We start from the raw sequence: 21,249 nt of genomic DNA on the forward strand, positions 1-21,249 counted from the left end.
AATTTTCAACTTGTCTCAATCATTTACTCTTCTTGTATAGATCAGCTGCTTGCTTCTTCCTAAGGAATACTACTGCACCTATCCACTGCAAGAACTAAACATCATGTGTGGACTAATTTCTTTATTCACACTGCTACTGTCAAAGTGTCAAGCAGTCCAGACTCCTGTCAACTCAATTTTTAAAGGGCATTACAGCAGGTAATGCCCTTTAAAAATTTCTTTCCGCACGCGATGCGGCCCCCATCAGTCCACTACTGCCTATTACTGCAATAATTGATATATCTACTCAGCAGATGGTTCGGCCCATATAAATCCCTCTTATTAATTCCACATTGCATTCTCACCATCCTGAGGCTCAAACCTAAGATCCTCTACACCCCCAACCCAACGTCGCCAACCCCAGGGCTGTGGACCGGTATCGGTCCGCAGCCTGTTAGGAACCGGGCCGCACAGCAGGAGGTGAGCGGCGGGAGAAGAGGGAAGCTTCACCTGCGGCTCCCCATCGCTCGCGCACCGCCTGCACCACTGAACCGCCACCCAGCCCCCAACCCCTTCCCCGTGGAAAAACTGTCTTCCCTGAAACCGGTCCCTGGGGCCAAAAAGGTTGGGGACCACTGCTCTACACCATCTTCACGGCAAAAGGCTTCAAGTTTCCTGTAGGACTGATATCCTGATAGTGATTCCCTAGTCAAACAAAGCAATTAGCCAGGGTTACCCAACTAGTCCATTTTGTCCATCCCACCCCCTGCCTTCTCCCACATCCCTGTGATACCTCATCTACTCACCCACTCTTTCCTTTAGGCCTTCTCCAAACAGTGACAAGGGAAGACAGTAAGTAAGAGCTTTCACTGTGCTAAATACAAGCGCTCTCATTTTAATGCTTGAAGTAATCTAGTGATGTAATGCTACTATATCCCTCCTTTTTCAGATGAGGAAACTGAATCTTAGAGAAATGAAGTAATTTACCAGTAAGTAACAGATGTAAAATTTGAACTGAGGACTGTAACTTTAAAGCCTCTGAAATAGTTAACTTCTTGGCCTCTGCACAATCTGTTCGCCCTGCTCAGAAAGGTCCTACTACTCTCTACTCACTGGCAACACCTGATCAGCCTTCACAGCCTCACTCAATTGCTTCCACCCCCTTTGGAATTCTGCCTCCACACTGTTCAATCAGTGGTAATTATTCTCCACTTCGTTCTACCCTAAAAGAGTAAATATCAGCCCCATAAATACTGATTTTGCTTCTCTTTTATTTTATCGTGAGGTCTTTGGGGGAAGGGGTATTGTATTTATACCCAGCATGTGCAATAACCCAAAAATGTTTGTAATATTACATACTGGCCTCTACTAACATACATTGGAAAGCAGTATTCCCTTCATAACCACTTTATAGATTAAAAAGTTGAAATAATTCAGTAGAAAATAAATTAACATTAACATGAAATATTCAAGCTCGACAGAGTATGCATTGGTTATTAGGCTTTTCACTGTTTAAACATTAAATTGAATATTCTGAATTTAAATACATATTCAAAGCCTTCTTTTGGAATGCATAATAACTGTAACAGGTGTGATCTTTTCCCTTTATTTATACTAGTCAGATATAAAAATAATTAGAAGTGGTGGAGGTGGTAGAGAGGAATGCTGGCCATTCCACTAGGAGACAGAAGTCCTGACAGGAAAACTTCAGAGACTCCCTCCTTCACTTATTATTCCTTGTGTGAGCACTTGTGCTAAGGGAAGGATTGTGGGGAGGGGTACAGTTTTGTCTCACAATGCAAGAGTTAACAACCAAAGCCTGTGAATGACCAAAGAAAAAATAATCTGTTGGATTTAAGGAAAGGCAAGAATGCTGCGTCCAATGAGGCAGCTTTATCAATGCTCGAGTCATTTTGATTAAACCGGATTTTCACCTTACATACCAACTTATTCATGTTGTAATTTAAAAGTTGTTAACTTCTGCTAGTGGTGACTCTAGGCCTTTGTTTAGTTTATCTTAGCAAATACAGCACTGATCCACGTAATCTTATGTTGTGTGTGTGGATGATAAGAGAAATTATGCTTGATTTTCTTATCCTTTTTCTTATCTGTCATTTACGAAAAGGACCTCTGTAAAGGGATCTGTGATTTTCCTGAAATATCATTCATTTTTAAAGGATCAATAGGATATAGCCATATTTTTCAAAGTGTGAATCAAGACATTTCTGAAATTAATGGTTGCTCACAACTAGCCTTTAAACAATTAAATATAACAGAGCAGAAGAAAAAACTTGAATACATCACCTGGTTTAGTCAAATTTTCTTTTAGTCTTGTGTGTACAGTGTCTTATATTTTTCACTATATGTCTCCATCAAAAATATCAGAAAGGGCTTCCCTGGTGGCGCAGTGGTTAAGAATCTGCCTGCCAATGCAGGGGACATGGGTTTGTGCCCTGGCCTGGGAAGTTCCCGCATGTCGCGGAGCGACTAAGCCTGTGTGCCACAACTACTGAGCCTGCGCTCTAGAGCTCACCTGCCACAACTACTGAGCCTGCATGCCACAACTACTGAAGCCCAAGCGCCTAGAGCCCGTGCTCCACAAGAGAAACCACTGCAATGAGAAGCCCGCACACCTGAACGAACAGTAGCCCCTGCTCACCGCAACCTGAGAAAGCCCGCACGCAGCAACAAAGACCCAATGCAGCCAAAAATAAAAATAAAAAATAAATTTATAAAAAAAAAAGTCAGAAGGCCACAGAGCTACTTATGAACATGAAAAGATTCAGTGTCCATACCAAAAACACTGTACTTACTGGTATTCTACCATTTAAGGAATCAAGATAACTCTTATTATGAAACAAAGTCCAATTACAGAAAGATATTTAATTAATTCTGTACTAAGAAAGTTTCTAAATACCCTTGCAATAGTCAACCTAAACCCAGGGGATTTTATATGTTAGCAAGAATATAATTTGCTTCACAGTGCAGTAATAAATCATATTGAGAAGCAATACGATTTTATTTTATACTATAGAAAATCTGAGTATTTATCTCTTTCATACAATTTAAAGGGTTCATCTCAAAGCAAAAAATTGAATATGGAATCAAAAGCAAATGATAAATATTTTATCTTACCACAATTTTAGTATAACTTTCCCAGATAAACTAAAACCAAATACCACCTCCAAAAGATGTTACCAGTAAATAAACTATTTAAAATTTCAAATCTGATAAAGAAAACTCAGTATCTCCAGAAAGTTCTGCAATTAAATTTAACACCTGAACGTCTATACTATTTAAAAGTTTGGTGTACAGAGCAGTATTTTGTGTCTTTATCACACCTCTGAGACTCCATATTAGGGACCAAATTTCATATCAAATAAACTCCAGGGCTAAATCCCCTTTGGGGGAGCTAGAATTGCATCAAGGCGTAACATATATCAATATGTAGAATATGGAAGAATGTTCCCTGGTAAGCATATTAATACTCATTCATTCATTCATTCATTTTTTCTCTTCCTGTCTCCTGTAGATGTGTGAGCACACAACCTGCACACCCCACAACGTCTTTTATTTATTGAGCACATGACGCTCTCCATGACCCGGTCACTGCCTACCTCTTCAACCTCCTCTGTCCTCTACACTGTGTCACTTTACATCTCCCTGTTTTTGTTTCTTCTCCCCTCTGGCCTGGAAAATTCCTATAAGGTTTTGAAGACTCAGCTCAGACCCCTTAAGAAGATCTTGATAGGACCATCAGAAAAAAGTGAAATAGAATTCTGAATTCTTTCATTAAGTTTTCATGATGGAATATTGCAAAATTAATGGCTAAAATGAAGTTTAAAGATTATCCACAACTGTGAACTAACCTATCCTGACTTGGTATATATAGTAATATTTATGGTTAACTAAGAATTGGCAATAATCTCCATATAATATATATAATTATAAAAATAGAAATTATACTAAATAGGAAAAGAATGCAATAGGCTGGATATTTCTTTATTAATGAACACTTACAGAAGTATATTATGTTTTTGTATTTGTTTTGTTTTTGTTTTTTTTGTCCAGCTGATTCTTTTAAACTGCAGCTATACAACATCTACAAAAGGAGAGAGTGTAATGAATCCCTGTGTACTCACCTTCTGTTTCAACAATTATCAACACATATTCATTTAGTTCACCCACATCACCAACCCCTCTACTGGATCATTTTGAATCTTTGCAGACATTAACTATCCCTACCTATCTTAATCATCATCATTAACTATATCCATAAATCTCTCTAAATCATCATTTTAAACATAATCAAAATATTACTGCATACACAAAAAATTGAATAATTCTCCTAATATCACTAAATACCTAATTAGTGGTCAAATTTTCCCTATTATCTTATAAATTTTTTTATGGTGTGTTCAAATCAGCATTGAAACAATGTCAGTACACTGCATCAGGCTGATATAACCCTTAAGTCTTTTAAAATCAACCTATGAGTTCCCCCTCACCCTTTTTTTTATCATTACAATATATTTTTGGAAGAAATTGCCATATTATGTTTAAGGTTCCCATGTCTTAAAATAGAGAATTAGGATTTCATACTAGTAAGATAATCATTACCATATACTTGTTCATTCTGTTGCTTGTGATGAGTGCTACTGAATATAATGAATAAGACGTTACTACAACAATAGTTAGGAAAGTTTGTTAAAAGGTATGGATCAATGGCCATTATAAGGATGACATCTACAGAGAAGAAATAACAAACACTCGCAAGGACTTTGTTTTTCTATTATGCCAGGACATACAATCTAAGACTCTTGGAGAATGGTTAAAAAAAAAATTTACAAATCCCAACTAAGATTATACTCATAATAGTTCTTAGTAATAATGTAAAGACTCTGAAAGTTATTTGATTTTTAGATAGTTCAATTCTTAATGTCTATGTTATGGCCCACTGGTAAAAATGCTCCACACCAGAAAGACTGAATTATACGTGTGTATATGTAGGTGGTCTTCCCCAAATAATCATACACATACATACAAGGCAAACATGTGGGACAAATTTATGTTCGGCACTATAAAACTCCTCTCAACCTCACTACATAAGAAAACATTAACCTAAGTGTTACTCCTAGGACACTTTTAAATGTACTGTTAAGGTATAATACTGTTTAGTTATGTAAATAAATCCTTGAAAACCTGTAGACCTTTTTGTAGCTGCAACAATGCCAACAGCAATACTTCTATTTTAATTCCCAGGAAGTTATGCCTCAATTGCTACAGGAGTATAACTATCATATTAGAAAAGAAAAAAGAGCCCCAGAGTAGTGTGCAAGGCCCCACCTACCATAGACCTGGGCTTGCTGATGGCCACCAGACTAGTGAGGAAGTCTTCATCGTGCAGCTGGCTGAAAACATGGGCATCATAGGCTACCATAATGGAGATTTCTTCCATCATCTTGCCAGCTGGCCTTTCCACAGCAGCAGCTGCTGCCCCAGCTACAGACCAGACTATCCAAGGGAAAATCCTATGGCAGCTCAGTGCCAATGCACACACCCACCTGAGTTTGAGGGGGTGAAGTGTCAAAATTCCAGAAGGAGAAAAAAAAAGTAGCTGCTATCATAGGCTTGTCTAGCAATTCATCCCCAGTAGAAAACTGAGAGAGGTCTCTTATCCATGGAGGAAGTATACACTATAAACACCTTCTGCATTCTTAACAGAGCAGCTGGGAAAATTCAGTTTTGGGAAATCTTCTTTAGACTTCAAAAAGAGAAATAAAAGTCTCCTGTGTGGAAATATCCAATAGCAAAAATGCAAAAACAAAAACCAAAAAACACAAAAGTTGATTTATTGTTATGTTCTTGATAAATAGAAATTTTTTTAGTTTATCTTCTTACTTCTGTATTATATCAAGATTCTTCTTCTTGGAGGAGAAGTGGATTTTCTTACTGCTTATTTTTTCACATTCATAGAAAATAGATGGCAGCCTTTAGATGTTCAGAATTTATAGAATTCTTGGTGCAGTTAAAAATTATCTCCTGAAGTACGAAAAAAAAATAAAAGGGTTCTTTTTTCCCTCTGAGTATTTCTGTTAAGAAAAAAAGTACCAAAATATAAAAATGAAACAGGGACTGCAATATCAGTGAATAACCATTTCCTCTTCTCCCACTTAAAAAAACATGACTATTTTAAACAGAATTCTTGATATTGAGAGCTTAGTTTTTTGTTATTCTGAAAGCAACACAAGGTTCTCATTTCTAAACTGATTATTTTTCTCTCATAGATAGTTGTTCTCTTGGTCCCTATTTTTAAGCTTAGAGGTTTCTTTTAATTACCCAAATCAGCAGACAGTAATGAACTATTGGTGCCTTAGCCACCAGAAGCGTTTTTTTTAAAGTACAGCTGGAGACCGTAAATGAACCTCAATGTGCCCCGATGAAAAATGTGAAAGCTGCCCATAATTATCATTACAAGGTTGCCTAAATCACCAGGAAATATAATGTATGCTAATTTCCATGGGAAAAGTATTAAGCAAATAAAAAAGGGGGGGAGGACAGATAAAGCTCCTCCAAAAGTTGTCTTTCCAGTATTTCTAATTAAGCTATTATCTTCTCTGCTTTTTATAGATTATGACACTGCAGTACCAAGAGAAATATTATTTATTAGAATTAGAAATCAGTTTGGCAATGTTGGTCTACAATCAAATACAGATACTGTTTGGAACTCTTAGTCCTAATTACTAATAGCAGTATTACATTGTCTAAGTCTGCTTTTCAGAAAACAAAACTTGGAATGAAATTTATAGTGTCTATTTTTCCTTGTTTTTCTAAAATATTTCCACCTAGATGAACATGATTACTTAAATAGTACCTGGTTCCATTTAAATGTGATTAGAAGAGTTTTGCAATACTATAGCATTCTAGATTACAAACGCGCGCGCACACACACACACATACACGGAAGGGGGAAAACACCTTATTGCTAGGAAACAGAAGCAAGACTAATAGGCTTATTTAAACAGAAAATGCAATACTTTAAATAAATCCTCAAGATTAAAACAGCTTCAAACTGAGTTTGACCCTTGTTGGAGCTGGTAAAGCATTTTCACTTCATTTTTCCCTACAATGCAGCTCTGCCTTTTAAGCATTATTTTCCTTAAAAATTCTTCCAGCACATTCATCTTAACGCTGACTAACCAGGTAAAAATTAAATGGTCGTCAGGAGACAAGGTATTATAAAGCGTCAGGCAGTTCATACCTTTTCAATTCCTTTTTATCTTTTCAGAAGTACTTTAAAGGATACTGTGAATCTCTTCGTGCATTCACTAGCACCAGAAGGTTTCCGATTTATCTTGCAGGACCATTTTCTAGCTGTGAAAGCAATTCCTCTGACTTTCATATTTTCCTTTGCTCCAGTGACTCAGTGCTTCCACAATGCTATCTGACTCAGGTGCACTGACAAAGACACCTGTTGTGGAAGGTAAAGAAACTACTTCCCATAATGCCTTATTCCCTGCTGGCAACCACCCAGGGGCAAACAAGAATTATAACCGCATTTGAGCAGTTGCCTATGCACCCTGGGAGAGCACTTTCGGTGTAACAATAGGTAATCATCTTGGTTAAGAACACTTGTAACCAAGAAAATAAAAAAGGCCAGGGAAAACAATAATAGTTTTAGGTGCTGTGTGTTAAACTCATAAAATTTCTAAGGCATCAGGGATATAAGAGTGCAAAACACTTTTAGAAACATAAAGGCTGTAAAGACAGTTTTAAAATTACAATAATAAAAGCTAACAATTTCAAATAATTAAGTCCTTTGAGAATTCCACACAGGTTCTTAGGTAAACAATTAGGTACCTTTAAAATGCTTCTGATTTATTACCTTCAAAAGACTCTTCTAATTAGCCACAGTGCCTTAGAATTATTAACAACATTTCACGCCTAAATCCAAGAGGTCCTCTCTCATAGCCACAGTGCATATGTTTTCTAGAGCAAGGACTCCTCTAAGTTTGATGGGCATCCTTCATTTTCTGTCACCCTTAAATGTTTCTCCATACTTCAGAGTCTGGGAAGCAAAAATTCAAATGTTCCTTTTGTCATACAGTTAAATGTATATTTGTGGTCCCCACAAAAAGCATACTTTTTGCAAACCAATGATCTATCTAAAAAATTGTCTTTGTGTTCTCTTTTCCTAAAGATATTTTCTCCAGTGTCAGAAATAACAGCTATCGTACCCTCCCAAACTTCAGGAGTCATTGTACACAGCCATGTTTACATACAGTACTTCACTCCCTTGCAAGACATCTTTCTTACTCTTTTGCCTTTTCCCCGGTGAACTGAGACCCACTTATCTCCCCGGATGGTTTCCACCTGAGCTTCTGCCCTCCTCGACTTCACACTGCGCAGCTCCACTGAAAAAAGGCGTGGGGGTGGGGAATTACCTGAGATCAAGGAGTGAAGTGCCGACAACACCAGTTGCTGCTAAAATTTACCAGGAGAGGATTGGGTATCAAACAGGCAGCAGAAAACAAGGCACTCGTGGTAACCAACAGAGGGGCTCCAGTTCCAGCAGGAACCATCTAGCTGTCTGTCCCAGGGCAAGTCATTTAACCTCCCGAGGTTTCAGTTTCCTCATGGTCATGTAAATTGAGAGGGATGGAATATATCGGAGGTTTTCACGTGTGCTCAGTTTGCTCAGAAAGAGTCAAAAGCAGTGTGTCCTATTTCCCTCCACTAAATAGGCTTATTGGGGGATTTGAAGGTGAAAATACCTTTTTAATCTCTATCAGAATAAAAAACAAAGGGGAACAGTAATCCCAGATGTTAAGAAAGTGCCCCCAGGGTTGCTATAATGTGTCCCAACAAATGCAGTCTGCTTTGTACCCTAATTTGGATTTTCTAACATCAACTCTTCTGCTTTTAAAAGAGGGTTTGGTGACAGTTGCTACACTTTTTATTAGCTACTCTTTACAGTCTTTCTATTCAGAAGCCAAACTGCCTACAAATTAATTTTCACAAGCCTCTCTAGATTTCATTAAGATAAAAAGAACAAATTAACAAATATCTCCAAATATTTTTAAATGCTGTTTTAAAATTTTTACACAGATTTTACTCTGTTAGCTGATTTGTTCCAACAGCCATTCTTCTAGGATTATTACTATTTAACAAAAACATACCTGGGTCATACTAAATGAGCATGAGTCTAATAAACCATTCCTGGCCTTCAGAGAACATCTATTCTCAAGTATCAAATTTAGAAAGAGCCAAAACAAAAATCAAGAGAAGCCTGAAGAAGATGTGAACTTTTTTCAATTTCTGTGTTCTCCCCAAATGCAGCAAAGCAATGTAGTTTAATTATGGGAGTAGTATTCTTTTTATCCACCATCAAAGCAGCACATACATTAAAAAATGATCACACATCATTAAAAAATTATCTCACCTCACAAGACTGGCTGTAAGGACCCTTTTTCCCATGCCTCAGGTTCTACTTGTTGAACATTCTCATCACAACAGCCATAAAATCAGGATAAGACAAAAAGGAAGACAAAACCACTAGGACAGAAATATGGCCTAGAGGGCAGAAAGGTCTTCTATGTCCCCCACATGTACCGGCAAAGCCCTGTAGAGACTGTTCTTCGTTCCCCAGTGGTCTTTGTCTAATCATTCAGGAACATCTTTATAGATTCAATTAACATATAATAGATTCAGTTCAATATAAATATTCATGAGGTATACCTGACTCAATTTTAACGGACTGTCACAAAATGTTCATGGTATTGACATAAAGAACTCTAAGAAAGACAAAATTCTACAATTACTTTCTTAATCACAGGAAAACAATATTCCAAGTAGGTTTCTCTTTACACTTAGGAGTGTACATTACAGAACCCAAGTGCTCTAAGTGGCGGAACAAAAGATAAAATGAGAGAGAAACCACTGAAGTATCAACAGAAGAAAGATTTTCAGAATACTTTGGATTTCAGAATAGTCCAGTAACATGCTGAGTTTTTACAAAGGAAAAAGAACATGAAGTAAAAGATAAATAAGTGAAATCTTAGTTCTCTTTAAAATCATGCAAAGGTAAATAAAGAAAACCATTATTCTCGCGTCAAATTCCAACCATTCAGCTCATTATCTTTGCTATCTTTGCTAGTAATTGCTAGGCAAATTCAAAACCTCAGAAAACACATATTCTTTAAAAAAAAAAAAAAAAATCCCCAGAGTTAAACTAAGAAAACAAAAACCAGTGGGACATAAATACTTGCTTAACAGTTACACTGGGTATCTTACTTCCTCATTTGCATCTCACTACAAAGAATGAGGGTGAGGTACATTCCAGACTATGAAAGAGTAGCTGCAACTCTTTAACAAGTCAGCTTTCTACCTCTTTTGTAACTCTGAAATCCACAGCCAACTATTAAAAACAAGACAATAGGTCCAACATGGAGTCACTTATGCTAAGCCCCATGTCACCAAAGACTTTGTTACAGTTTCCACTCTCCCAGAAATGAAATCTTAAACCAGGAGTCACCTCGTCAGCACTAGTTAGGTAATCTGCCTGATAGACCCCTGCTATCCCCTAAAGGAAAGTAATCTTGTGATAACCAACCCACTTTTTTGCTTCATGTAACTTTCTTGTTCCTGCTCCCTTCTGCCTATGAAAGCCTTTCATTTTGTACGGCTCCTTGGAGCTCCTTTCTATCTGCTAGATTGGCTGCCGCCCTTTCGTGAATTGTTGAATAAAGCCAATGAGATCTTTAAAATTTACTCAGTTGAATTTTGTTTTTTAACACAACGCATTCACTTAAATTTTACCTAACCAAAAATAAGCATTGCAAGTGCTCCTAAGCATTCCCTGATATTTGCTATCACCCCAAGCGAGGATGGTTTCAAACACATCTAAGAATATGACTAATGCTTCAGCTTGTCTCATTTTGAGCAGAATATACAACTGAATTGTAATTGCAAATAACTTTACCTTAATTTCTAAAGCATTTGAATAACTTTTTAAAGTTTTACTGACCACTAAATCAAACCATTCCACATGGAATATGTTTCAAATTCCTTTTGCACAAGGTCAGAAGGTAGGTTTAGAGAAAAACAAAGTGTTAACTCGTTTTCATTCAAGTGTTCATTTGTCTCAAGTTCTTCCTGTAGGGCTGGTGACCCAACCTGGATAACTCTTCCAAATGGGCCCTCAGATCCCTGTAGTATGTCATATACAGAAGCTTGCAGTGGTGGACCTGGCTAAAATCCTGTAGTTAAAACTGGAAGAATTTAATGGTATGTGAATTATATCAATTAAAATTAAAACAGCAGCATTTACTAAATGCATGCAATATGCATGAGGAGGGCTTATAAATGTGTAATATAGTAACATATAATCTAGTTATAATAATGACTAATATATACTAAAAATTCTTCTATAATAATAATGCAGCTAGTATTTAGTAAGTACTCACTATGTCCTAGACATAGAATCTCATTTAATCTTTGCATAAGTCAATGAGCTAGGTACTATAAATATCCTTGCTTTATAGACGAAGTAACTAAAGTGTGGAGAAGTTTAGTGATTTGACTCCATTCTCACAGCTAGAAATGGAACTGACAGGATTCAAAAACAAGCCTGTCTGGCTGCAAAGTGCGTGCCCTTCATGACTAAAGGAAGATAAGCGAAGTAAGCAAACATGTACGGAGAATCAGCCCTGTGCCAGACACCACTGCTTCTCCCACGCTGGGATCTCCTTGACACTCACACACCTAAGGTTACACAATACAATACACTATGTCTGTCAAGTCATATTAGGATTGTAATAGAATTAAGTCCTTCTGCAGACAGGAAAGTCTTCATGGAAAAAATGGATTGGATTTTCATAAGCAAAGTGAAGTAAGTTTTTTAGAGAGAAAATAAAATTAGCCTGGCCAGAGTGGTGAATTTATGTTAGGTAGAGTAGGAGGTACAGTTTCAAAGGCAGATTTGAATCAGCCTGTGGTAGGTTTCCAATCTCAGGTCAACAGATTTGGAATATAAGGTATGTAGGCCAAGGGCAGTCCTTGAAGACTACAGGGTTTCTGCCTTTCTAGCCTCCATTTTTTTATCATTAGAGAAAGTACAGCATAATGGTTAACACATGGGCTCCAGGGTTCAAAATACCCTGGTTTGATACAATGCTCTGACACATACTAGCTGTTTGACCATGAACAAGTTCCATAAGCTGTCTCACCCTTGGTCTTCTCATCCATAAATGAGAAAATGATAACAGTGCTGATATTATGAGGAATAAGGTAATGCACATAAAAGCCCTTAGTAAGGTGCCAGGCTCTATAAAGTATTTGATTAGTGATAGTTGCTGTTATTATCAACATTAATAAAAATGATGGAGAGTTCCCTGGTAGTCTAGTGGTTAGGATTCGGGGCTTTCATTGCTCTGGCCTGGGTTCAATCCCTGGTCAGGGAACTGAGATCCTGCAAGCTGTATGGCACAGTGAAAAAAAAAAAAAGGAAAGAAAAAAGATGACTGGAGTGGTAAGATCATCTGCCAAAAACTGAGGAGAAGATAGACTATAACCTTTAGAAACGAGGTGGGGTCTCTTCTCAGTACATAAGAACACAGTCAATGCCTCCCTTTTCTATTTTCTTATACAATTAACAAAAATCCTGAAGGGAGAAATAAAAGGTGTCACACAACTCCAATCCTGTACCAGTTTTCCCTACACAATGAATCTTTCTAGATGTTGCTTTGTTTGAGAGCAATGTGGTAATTTACACAAGTCCTTCTGTCAGTAACAACTGAGGCAGGTCAGAGGAGGTAAAAGGTTGATAATGGGGTGGGAGGGGATCTCTTACAGTCTAGCTTCCCTCTCCAGTTTCCTGACTACAATGCAAACAGAGCCTAATCAATTACCTCTTATTAAATTGAGCAATTGTGACAAGAACAGGGAACAAAGAGAGCATTTGTTGTATAACGATATTCATCGGTTATAACCTGATCAAGAAAACACTGTTACTATGGGCTATCATGTGGAAATACATAATCCTTCTTTCTAACTGTATTATAAAAAGATTTTCCAGTGTTCATTTGGATCTTAGAGTCAAAAGAAATATCCTATGCAATAGTTTAGAGTAACAGCTTATCCAGAAGCTTAGAACTGACCAATAAACCTGTAATCTACTTCGGTTCAAAGATATCAACTGAATTTGATTAGGGGTGAAGACGGAAGGAGGGGAAAAAACCCACAAATTTAACAGTTATTGTGCTGAGGGGAGCTTTAACTACATTGTATCTCTTTTAGTTTTTGCAACAATAATGTGAAGCTGGTTTTATTATCCCCATTTTACAGAAGAGGAAACCACTGCCCTAAGTTTATTTGAGATCACACAACTAGTAAATCAGAGACATGATTAAAACCGAAATACATGATTACAAAAGCTCTGGGGTTTTTTGTTTTTTCTCCACCTACAACAAGTTCTGCATAACATGAATTCAAGAGAGAAGAAAAAAAAATTCAATTTGGAGATCCTGAAATAGAAACTTTAAAATTTCTAAAGCGGGACTCTGTATTTCTCTTCTCTTAGTATTTTGTTTTTCATATTATATCATTATATATTGAAAATATGAACTAAAAACTCATTGCATCTGATAATATTATTTATTAGGCATTTGCAAATACAAAGAAAAAGAAAAGACTGGAGGCAAACTACTGACAAGTGCAATGCACACATTAACAGTCTGTTACAACAGAAAATACCATGTGGACTGAGGCAGCGTTCTTTGAACTGTCAATGGTGGCTTTCATGATGCTAAAAATTGGCTTTTTCTTTGCATTAAGGGCAATAGTAAATTGCTTAAAATTGGCTAATAGTAAAATAATAAAAAGTATTAACTTTTTAACAGCAGTGGCAATGCCCAAAGCATTCTAATTTTATTCATTTTGATAAGTTTATTTTTTATGTTCAATCTAAAATTTTTTCCCTTAAAGTGATCATTTCAGGTTTAAGAATTGTTATGTGTCATTATAGAGAACATCTCTCTAATATCATGAGGATCATAAAAATAGCTAAAATCCGTATGCTTTAATTCCTCTTCAAATTAAGCAGGAAGTTAAGAGATAATATTAGTGCCTGCATAGATGACCAAAGATTTTATTTTCAGTAAGAAATTCTAATATGATAACCACCTTTAGGCATAAGGACATAGGTATTCTGCAAAACATCTTTCTTATTTTAAATGTCCATTTGAGATCTAAGTAATGCTGCAAATGTTTAGGTGAAAAAGGCCTATTTACTAGTTAACCAGATACATAAAAAATCAAAGGCAAAACAAGCAGCTGTCAATTTCTAGAATTTCTGGCTATGCATTCCTTATTATGTTGTCCTTATTATCCTGTACTAAAATTTTCAATGTGTTCTTAAATATAAATTTTAAATGTTCAAAACTGCTATGAAACTGTTATTTTATATTAAACTTAGCATGCATTTAGGGAGAATTTTAATTATGCAATGTAATATGAGATTATGACTTATAATACTAAAATGACCAACATTTAAATATTATTGAAATAATGGTGAAACAAAAAATTGCTTTAGCTGAGATTATGTTTCTGTACTAGCAAATCTGAATAAATGGTCAGACTGTAAAACCAAATACAAATATGTATTAAATATTAGTGGTTTGTGGAGAATTTAAATTTATGTAAATAGTGTCTTTTGCGTCTCCTAATGGCCAACTAGTTCTTTGTCACTTCACTACTTGTATCTCTCTTTCAAAGAGTGCAAAAATAGGGAAAGAAGGACAATCTCTAATTTGTGACTCTAATTGGTAGATGTTATTTCTAATCATCTATGTCAAATAGGCTATGGGAATAAGTTAAAATTAAGAGCTAAAATAAATAAAAGTTTCAGTTTATGAAAATTTCAGTCATCAAATGTTCTAGCCATACTTTCAATTTTCTATTCCCATGTATAAGGAGAACTGCCTAAAATAATTACAGGAAAACTGGCTCATAAGCCTGGCTAAATAAACTTAATGTTAAGCAGAGTTCTGGTATTAAACTTTATAAAGGATAAAAGAAATTGCCCATTATCTACCTTGCAAACACAGAATTGAAGCATTAATAAGTGGCTGCTTTTATTAACTATTTTATTTACCATTAACAGTCTTGTGAATTTTTTTTTTTCTTTTCCCCTGGAAAAACTGAACAGTAAGCTGGTCTTGAAGCTAACATGTTAATGTTCAAAGAATTTTTTAAACTTCAACCATAACATTATTTTCTTTGTCTTCTCTCCATTCTTCTCCCCATTATCTATTTCCCTTTCTCTGTCTCTCTCTCTCATACATACCTCTCTTAAAAGATTATTTTTTGTCCTAAACTATTTGACTCTTTGGCACATACTGTATTTATATCAGATAGTTCATTATACTAAGTATTCATTTTTACATATATCTTTAAACTTAACTCCAGTTATTCTGCACTGTTCTCTTTATACAAGGGTTGACAATATGAGATGTGAACACAGTATATACGGTTTTACAGATTATAGTTTATTAATGGGTCCTACATTAGCCAATTATAGGTGAATTACTCTATTATTTATAGCTATTGCAGCTTTCAGTAATTAACTATTATTTTTTAAAAAAAACACTATTTTACATTAGGATAATATTTTACTAAATATATTCCATTAAAAAAAAAAGCACCTCCGACATGTGGAGAGGATAATTAACCATCATGCAAGATGATATTCCAGGAGTTATTTCCTGTGAAAGAAAATAAGCTATAAATTTGGCCAAAGCCTGCAAGATAGTGGCCATTTTGTAAAGGAGTTTCATTCCAAGACTAAAGTTCTCCTGAAAGCATGTGCAATTTGTTTTTAATGCAGATGGCCTTGGCACTATTAATATAAGTTGCCTGTGCTCTTTTTATTAATATTTTTGTAGAAGTGGTCTTTAACTTTTCAACACCGCAGAATACAAAAGGAGCCCCAGGGCAGTTGAACAGAGCAGAGTGAAGCAAACAGGTCTCAAATTTGGATAACACTAAAGCTCTATATGCCAGAGTGGGAAGACTTAAACTTCTGACAAGCAAACATGCCAAGGCTAAGTGACAGGAGTCTGATAGGAGACTGCAATGAGATAGCACCACTTCCCACCCCTAGCCCTTATCTCAGATGACTCTTCTGAGATACTTCTGGGTCAAAAAACCAAAAATAAAACCATTATGGGTAATATCAACCACTTCAATTGAATCTCTAAGTATTTCCCTCTCTTAAAACCTTAATGTATTTCTTCCTTAAAAAATTAGCCTCTTAGGCATTAAAAAGCAATATTGTAGAATTCTGTATCCAATGAATTAGAAAACATTTCTTTAGTCAGCATTATCACTGATAGGGTATTCTGTTAGAAAAGAATAACTAAAGCAAATGACGAACACAAAGCAATGTTAAGAGGCTGATGGGAGAAAAGAGACATTCATGTTAAACATGCTATGTGTTTTGTTTCTGGTACAAAATATGTAGCATATGTAAATTAACCAAAAAAATAAAAAGCAGAACTTGAAAGAAATTCAAAGTGAAACAAACTTCCTCTTGATTTTAATGGTCAATAAAGAAATACATAAATTTAAAATAAATAAGTCCTCTAAGGCTTTACTAGATATAGGCTTATTAGTTATTTTGGCGGTTGCTAAGCAACATTCTCTTCTGTAGGGCTAACACATGTGAAATTAGCAGGTTGTCAGAAAAAGATAAATTGAACGCAAAATCAGGGAACAGCATTTGAAAAGCAGAAAGGAAAATGCGTTAACCAGCTAATAAGGTGGTAAGAGAGGTTTAGTGATTTTTGCAATAATGGTTAAGCATTTTGTTTTCCACTGGCACCAAATGAGATGGTACTTTAGCACATTGATATTTCAACTTTATAGAAATGGTGATGATTATACTCACCTTTACACTCAACAGCCTAATTATTTTGAATATCTCAAATTAGATCAGATCAGGATATACTCCAATTACTACTACTAATAGTGATCTCTATAAATCTCTTTGTCTAACAGTATTTTCTTCAAATCCCCAGTTTCAGGATATGTCATAAGCCTGGTTTACACTTTATCTTAGTAAAGCTATGGCTTCATGATGTTGCTTAAACTACTAGATCCCTGAAAATTTTGTTCTTTAATGTCAGCATTTTGGAATAATCTTTTTTACATCTTACTACAGCAACTCAGTGAGTAAAAAGGAATGCTATTTAATCTATTAGGTATAATAATGGAAACTTTTTTAAAAAGGAAAAATGCAAATAACCAAAGGGAAAATTACTGTAGAATTTCAACTGTTGTTGGGAAAGGAAAGATAGTAAGTAGAATTCCAGTTCTATCATTTTGAGGATTCAAGGGAAATTCCCCACCCTACCCTTGCACTTCTCTCCCTCCTCATTTTTACATTATGTTGCAAATTGTGTAAATGCTGTAGGGTTGCAACTATCAATCCCGTTATTCACAGAATCAATTCCTCCCTGAGTTTTCTTAAAGTCCCGTTGAACAAACCTTGATGCAGAGTCTAGTGAGGGTCAACTTTAACAAATGAGCCAACGAAAAGAACCTACAAATGTGATGAATATCTACATGGAGGAGAAGGAAGTGCCTTGTGCCTCAGTTGTAAACATGGCTTGTATTAGTTCTGCAACCAAAACACCATGTGAGCTTAGACAGGCAGCTTCTTATTTTATTTTAAAACAACAGTATTGGGGCTTCCCTGGTGGCGCAGTGGTTGAGAGTCCGCCTGCCGATGCAGGGGACACGGGTTCGTGCCCCGGTCCGGGAAGATCCCACATGCTGCAGAGCGGCTAGGCCCATGAGCCATGGCCACTGAGCCTGCGCGTCCGGAGCCTGTGCTCCGCAACGGGAAAGCCCACAACAGTCAGAGGCCCGCGTACCGCAAAAAAAAAAAAAAAACAGCATTGGACTAGATGATTGGTCGAATCCACTTTAGCTTTACAGCCCATGATTCCATTTTGAAGCAAACTATTATACAAGAATTGTTATCTATGAAAGAATTACTCAGTCCTTAAACCTGCTCAGATGGGACAATTAATACCAATTAGTAGGATCCTTTAAATGCTTTCTCTTGAGGGAGGCACAAGAGGGAGGAGATATATGTATACATATAGCTGATTCACTTTGCTCTACAGCAGAAATGAACACAACATTGTAAAGCAATTATACTCCAATATAAATAAATAAATAAATAAATAAATAAATAAATAAATGCTTTCTCTTTATTGTTTTCCCATAGTAATAACATTGCTTCGGACTACACTCAAGAATCCATTGTCAAGATCTAACTATCAAGGTAAGAGTAAAATCTAAGAGTCAGCAAGCAGTTTGTCATGATGTGCATGGCTGAGATGTGAGATTTTAATGACCTTTACTTTCTTTTCAAGACCTACCAGAATTAAACATGAGTAGACACTCCAATTTGAAGAACTCATCCTGAGTCACAGAGTCACGTATAGAAAAGTTTATCAACCTTGGTACTATTAACATTTTGGGATGGATAATTTTTTGCTGTATGGAGTTGTCCTGTGCATTTTAAAATATTTTGTACCATTATTGGCCTCTAGACATTAGAAAACAGTAGTACCTCTCCCCCAAGGTTGTGACAAAATTTTCCAGACATTGCCAAATGTCCCCTGGAGGTAAAAACTGCCCTGAGTTGGGAAGCGTGGATATACAATAAATTAAATTTATGGAGAGGGATTATTTTTGATCGCAAATTGACTTCTAACCATCAGACTTTTAAAAATAATTTCTGTAATTTCAAACTCAACTGATGGTGTCTCAGAATTATCCAAAAGGGACTTCCCTGGTGGCGCAGTGGTTAAGAATCTGCCTGCCAATGCAGGGGACACGGGTTCGAGCCCTGGTCCTGGAAAATCCCACATGCCGCGGAGCAACTAAGCCCGTGCACCACAACTACTGAGGCTGCGCTCTAGAGCCTGCGAGCCACAACTACTGAGCCTGCATGCCACAACTACTGAAGCCCGCGCACCTAGAGCCCGTGCTCCGCAACAAGAGAAGCCACCGCAATGAGAAGCCTGCACACCGCAACGAAGAGAAGCCCCCACTCGCTTCAACTAGAGAAAGCCCGCATGCAGCAACGAAGACCCAGTGCAGCCAAAAATAAATAAATACACTTATTAAAAAAAAAAAGCTAATAGCCTCATTAAGTTTAAATTATGTTATCTTAATGAAAAAAAATTATCCAAAAAATGAGTCATTGATTAATAGCTGTGACAAATTTTCTTTCACTTTGACAAGGTCTTTGCCTCAGAGATTACACCCAGAACATTCAAATACTTTTTTGTTTTTCAGGTTTTTTGAGGTATAATTGACGAAAAAGTATGTATTTAACATATACAACTTGATATTTTGATATTAAATATTCTTAAAATTGGAAAATCACAAATCACCTGTGGGTATCTCATTGTTATAGGTATTGTCTATGTATCAGTATTAGTTACATGTTGAAATATGCATCATTCTACTTTATCAATCAGTTTTATAAAGTAGTGAAAGGGAGCAGAATATGCCACCAAAAAAATGCCTCTTAGGCATAATGATTATTTTAGTGTGACTATTTTTAAGAAACAGCAGACATAGGAAAAGCTCTGAAAATCAAGTAAAAGTTACCCTTTTGTAAGAGACATTTACATTTTATAAGAGCAGTCTCCATTTTTAACTGCGTCTCCCTCTCTATACAGGAAGAGAGGATGATTCTAAATTTCTAGAAACTCTTATCATTGGAGAAGGCAAGGACTTAACTCTGCATAACAACCTTGCCCTTGTTTACTGTGCTTTTCCTGGCAACCTCCCATTAATGGCTGTCCCCTCAAACATCATTTGTTTTTAGCCGGAGATGTTATTTAAGGTGGTTGCTTGGGCTATGTGGGGAAGGTATTCAGTTTTCCTAGGTACCTCCCATGTATACAGGATGTATGCATGTTATTAAACTTCTGTTTGTTTTTATCCTATTAATCTGTCTTTTATTACAGGAGGTGTCTCAGCCAAGAACCTAGAAGGATAGAGGGAAAATTACTGATGCCTCCCCTACACTAGTATCCATGAATTTCAGAGACACAGGGTTCTAAAGGGTTTTCAGATTCTTATGTTTCTGAAGGTGATCACAATACACCACCCCAAAATTATGCCAAGGTGACTTAAGGATTATTTGGAGCTGAAGGCAACTGAGAATCAGCAGACACAGGAGGAGCTCTCTGCCCTCCCCCATCTGCCCCAAAGCAGGGCATACGTTTCCCTTTTGCAAAGGAAATTTCCATTTGTAAAGGTGCCCCCTCTACAACCCTTATCTACCAATGTTTCCCCCATACGTTTCCTAGTCATCTTCCCACAATTCACCCCCCTACAAGCCCAACCCCTTTTTCCTCTGTCTGGTCACAATTTAACACCCTTTGTTAAATGGTCCCCAGGTCTAACGGCCTCTTTGGTTTTTCAGTTCTTTTCTGTGAAGTTTCCATTCATGTAGAAATATTAACATCTATAAAGAAACATATGCCTTTTGTCAGTTTAATTCACAGGCCCCAAGAAACCAAACCTGAGAGGGTGGAAAAAAGGTTTTCTCCCCACACTCATACCCCACCACCATAAAACCTGAGACTGCGAGCCACATGGCACAGCAGTTCTCCTGGGTTCCCTTACCCTGCTGCTCTCCCCCCCGGGCGCCCCTTCCCAATAAAGTCTCTTGCTTTCTCTGGACATGTGCCTCCTCGGGCAATTCATTTCTGAGTGTTAGACAAGAGCCCACTCTTGGGCCCTGGAAGGAGTCCCCCTTCCTGCAACAAAATGAGGACACCAAAGCCTAGGGGCTTAGGTAACTGAAATGGGAGACATGGAAAGGATTTGTACCTGGGAGGGCCCCACTGTGTGCTGCTAGGTTTCAATAGGAAGCACTGACTCTGATCAAAGCTATGTAACTACACCTATCACCTCTTTAGCTCTTATTCTATATGCATCCCAGGGGCTGAGGCCTACAGCTTGTCAGGCTTTGGTTTTCCACACCCTGGCACACCCCATCAAAGACATTGCTTTTCTCCCACTTGGCTTTGTTTTCTTCTTCCTTCTTATGCTACTTTCTCCCTTTCATTTTCCTCTCATTTTTTAAAATATAATTTATTCTTGCCTAGACAGTCCCTAATTTCCAAAGAGCAGATTCAAACAGCTACTAATTAGGGAAGGGAGGGAATGCAGAAACAA

The 21,249-nt window shown here is 36.8% G+C and overlaps 1 protein-coding gene across 17 annotated transcripts in view; it reads right to left on the bottom strand.

The window, feature by feature from the left end:
• The window catches only part of RABGAP1L (RAB GTPase activating protein 1 like), a 684,401-nt gene that overhangs the window by 83,624 nt on the left and 579,528 nt on the right, over positions 1 to 21,249 (bottom strand). The window contains exons 1-2 of one of the 17 annotated variants that reach the window (XM_049715464.1): positions 7,286 to 7,426; positions 5,544 to 6,061 (exon numbers count right to left, since the gene is read on the bottom strand). The exons of 11 other annotated variants lie outside the window; for them this stretch is intronic. In XM_049715464.1, the coding sequence (XP_049571421.1) occupies positions 5,544 to 5,606 (63 nt within the window). In that variant the 5' untranslated portion in view covers positions 5,607 to 6,061; positions 7,286 to 7,426. Of the gene's footprint in view, positions 1 to 5,329; positions 6,072 to 7,240; positions 7,427 to 21,249 lie in introns of those variants that run through there. 5 more of the 17 variants (XM_033428124.2, XM_049715459.1, XM_033428123.2 and 2 more) reach the window with 5 other exon arrangements.

The sequence above is a fragment of the Orcinus orca genome, chromosome 1 (assembly GCF_937001465.1).
Source record: "Orcinus orca chromosome 1, mOrcOrc1.1, whole genome shotgun sequence".
NCBI lineage: Eukaryota > Metazoa > Chordata > Mammalia > Artiodactyla > Delphinidae > Orcinus > Orcinus orca.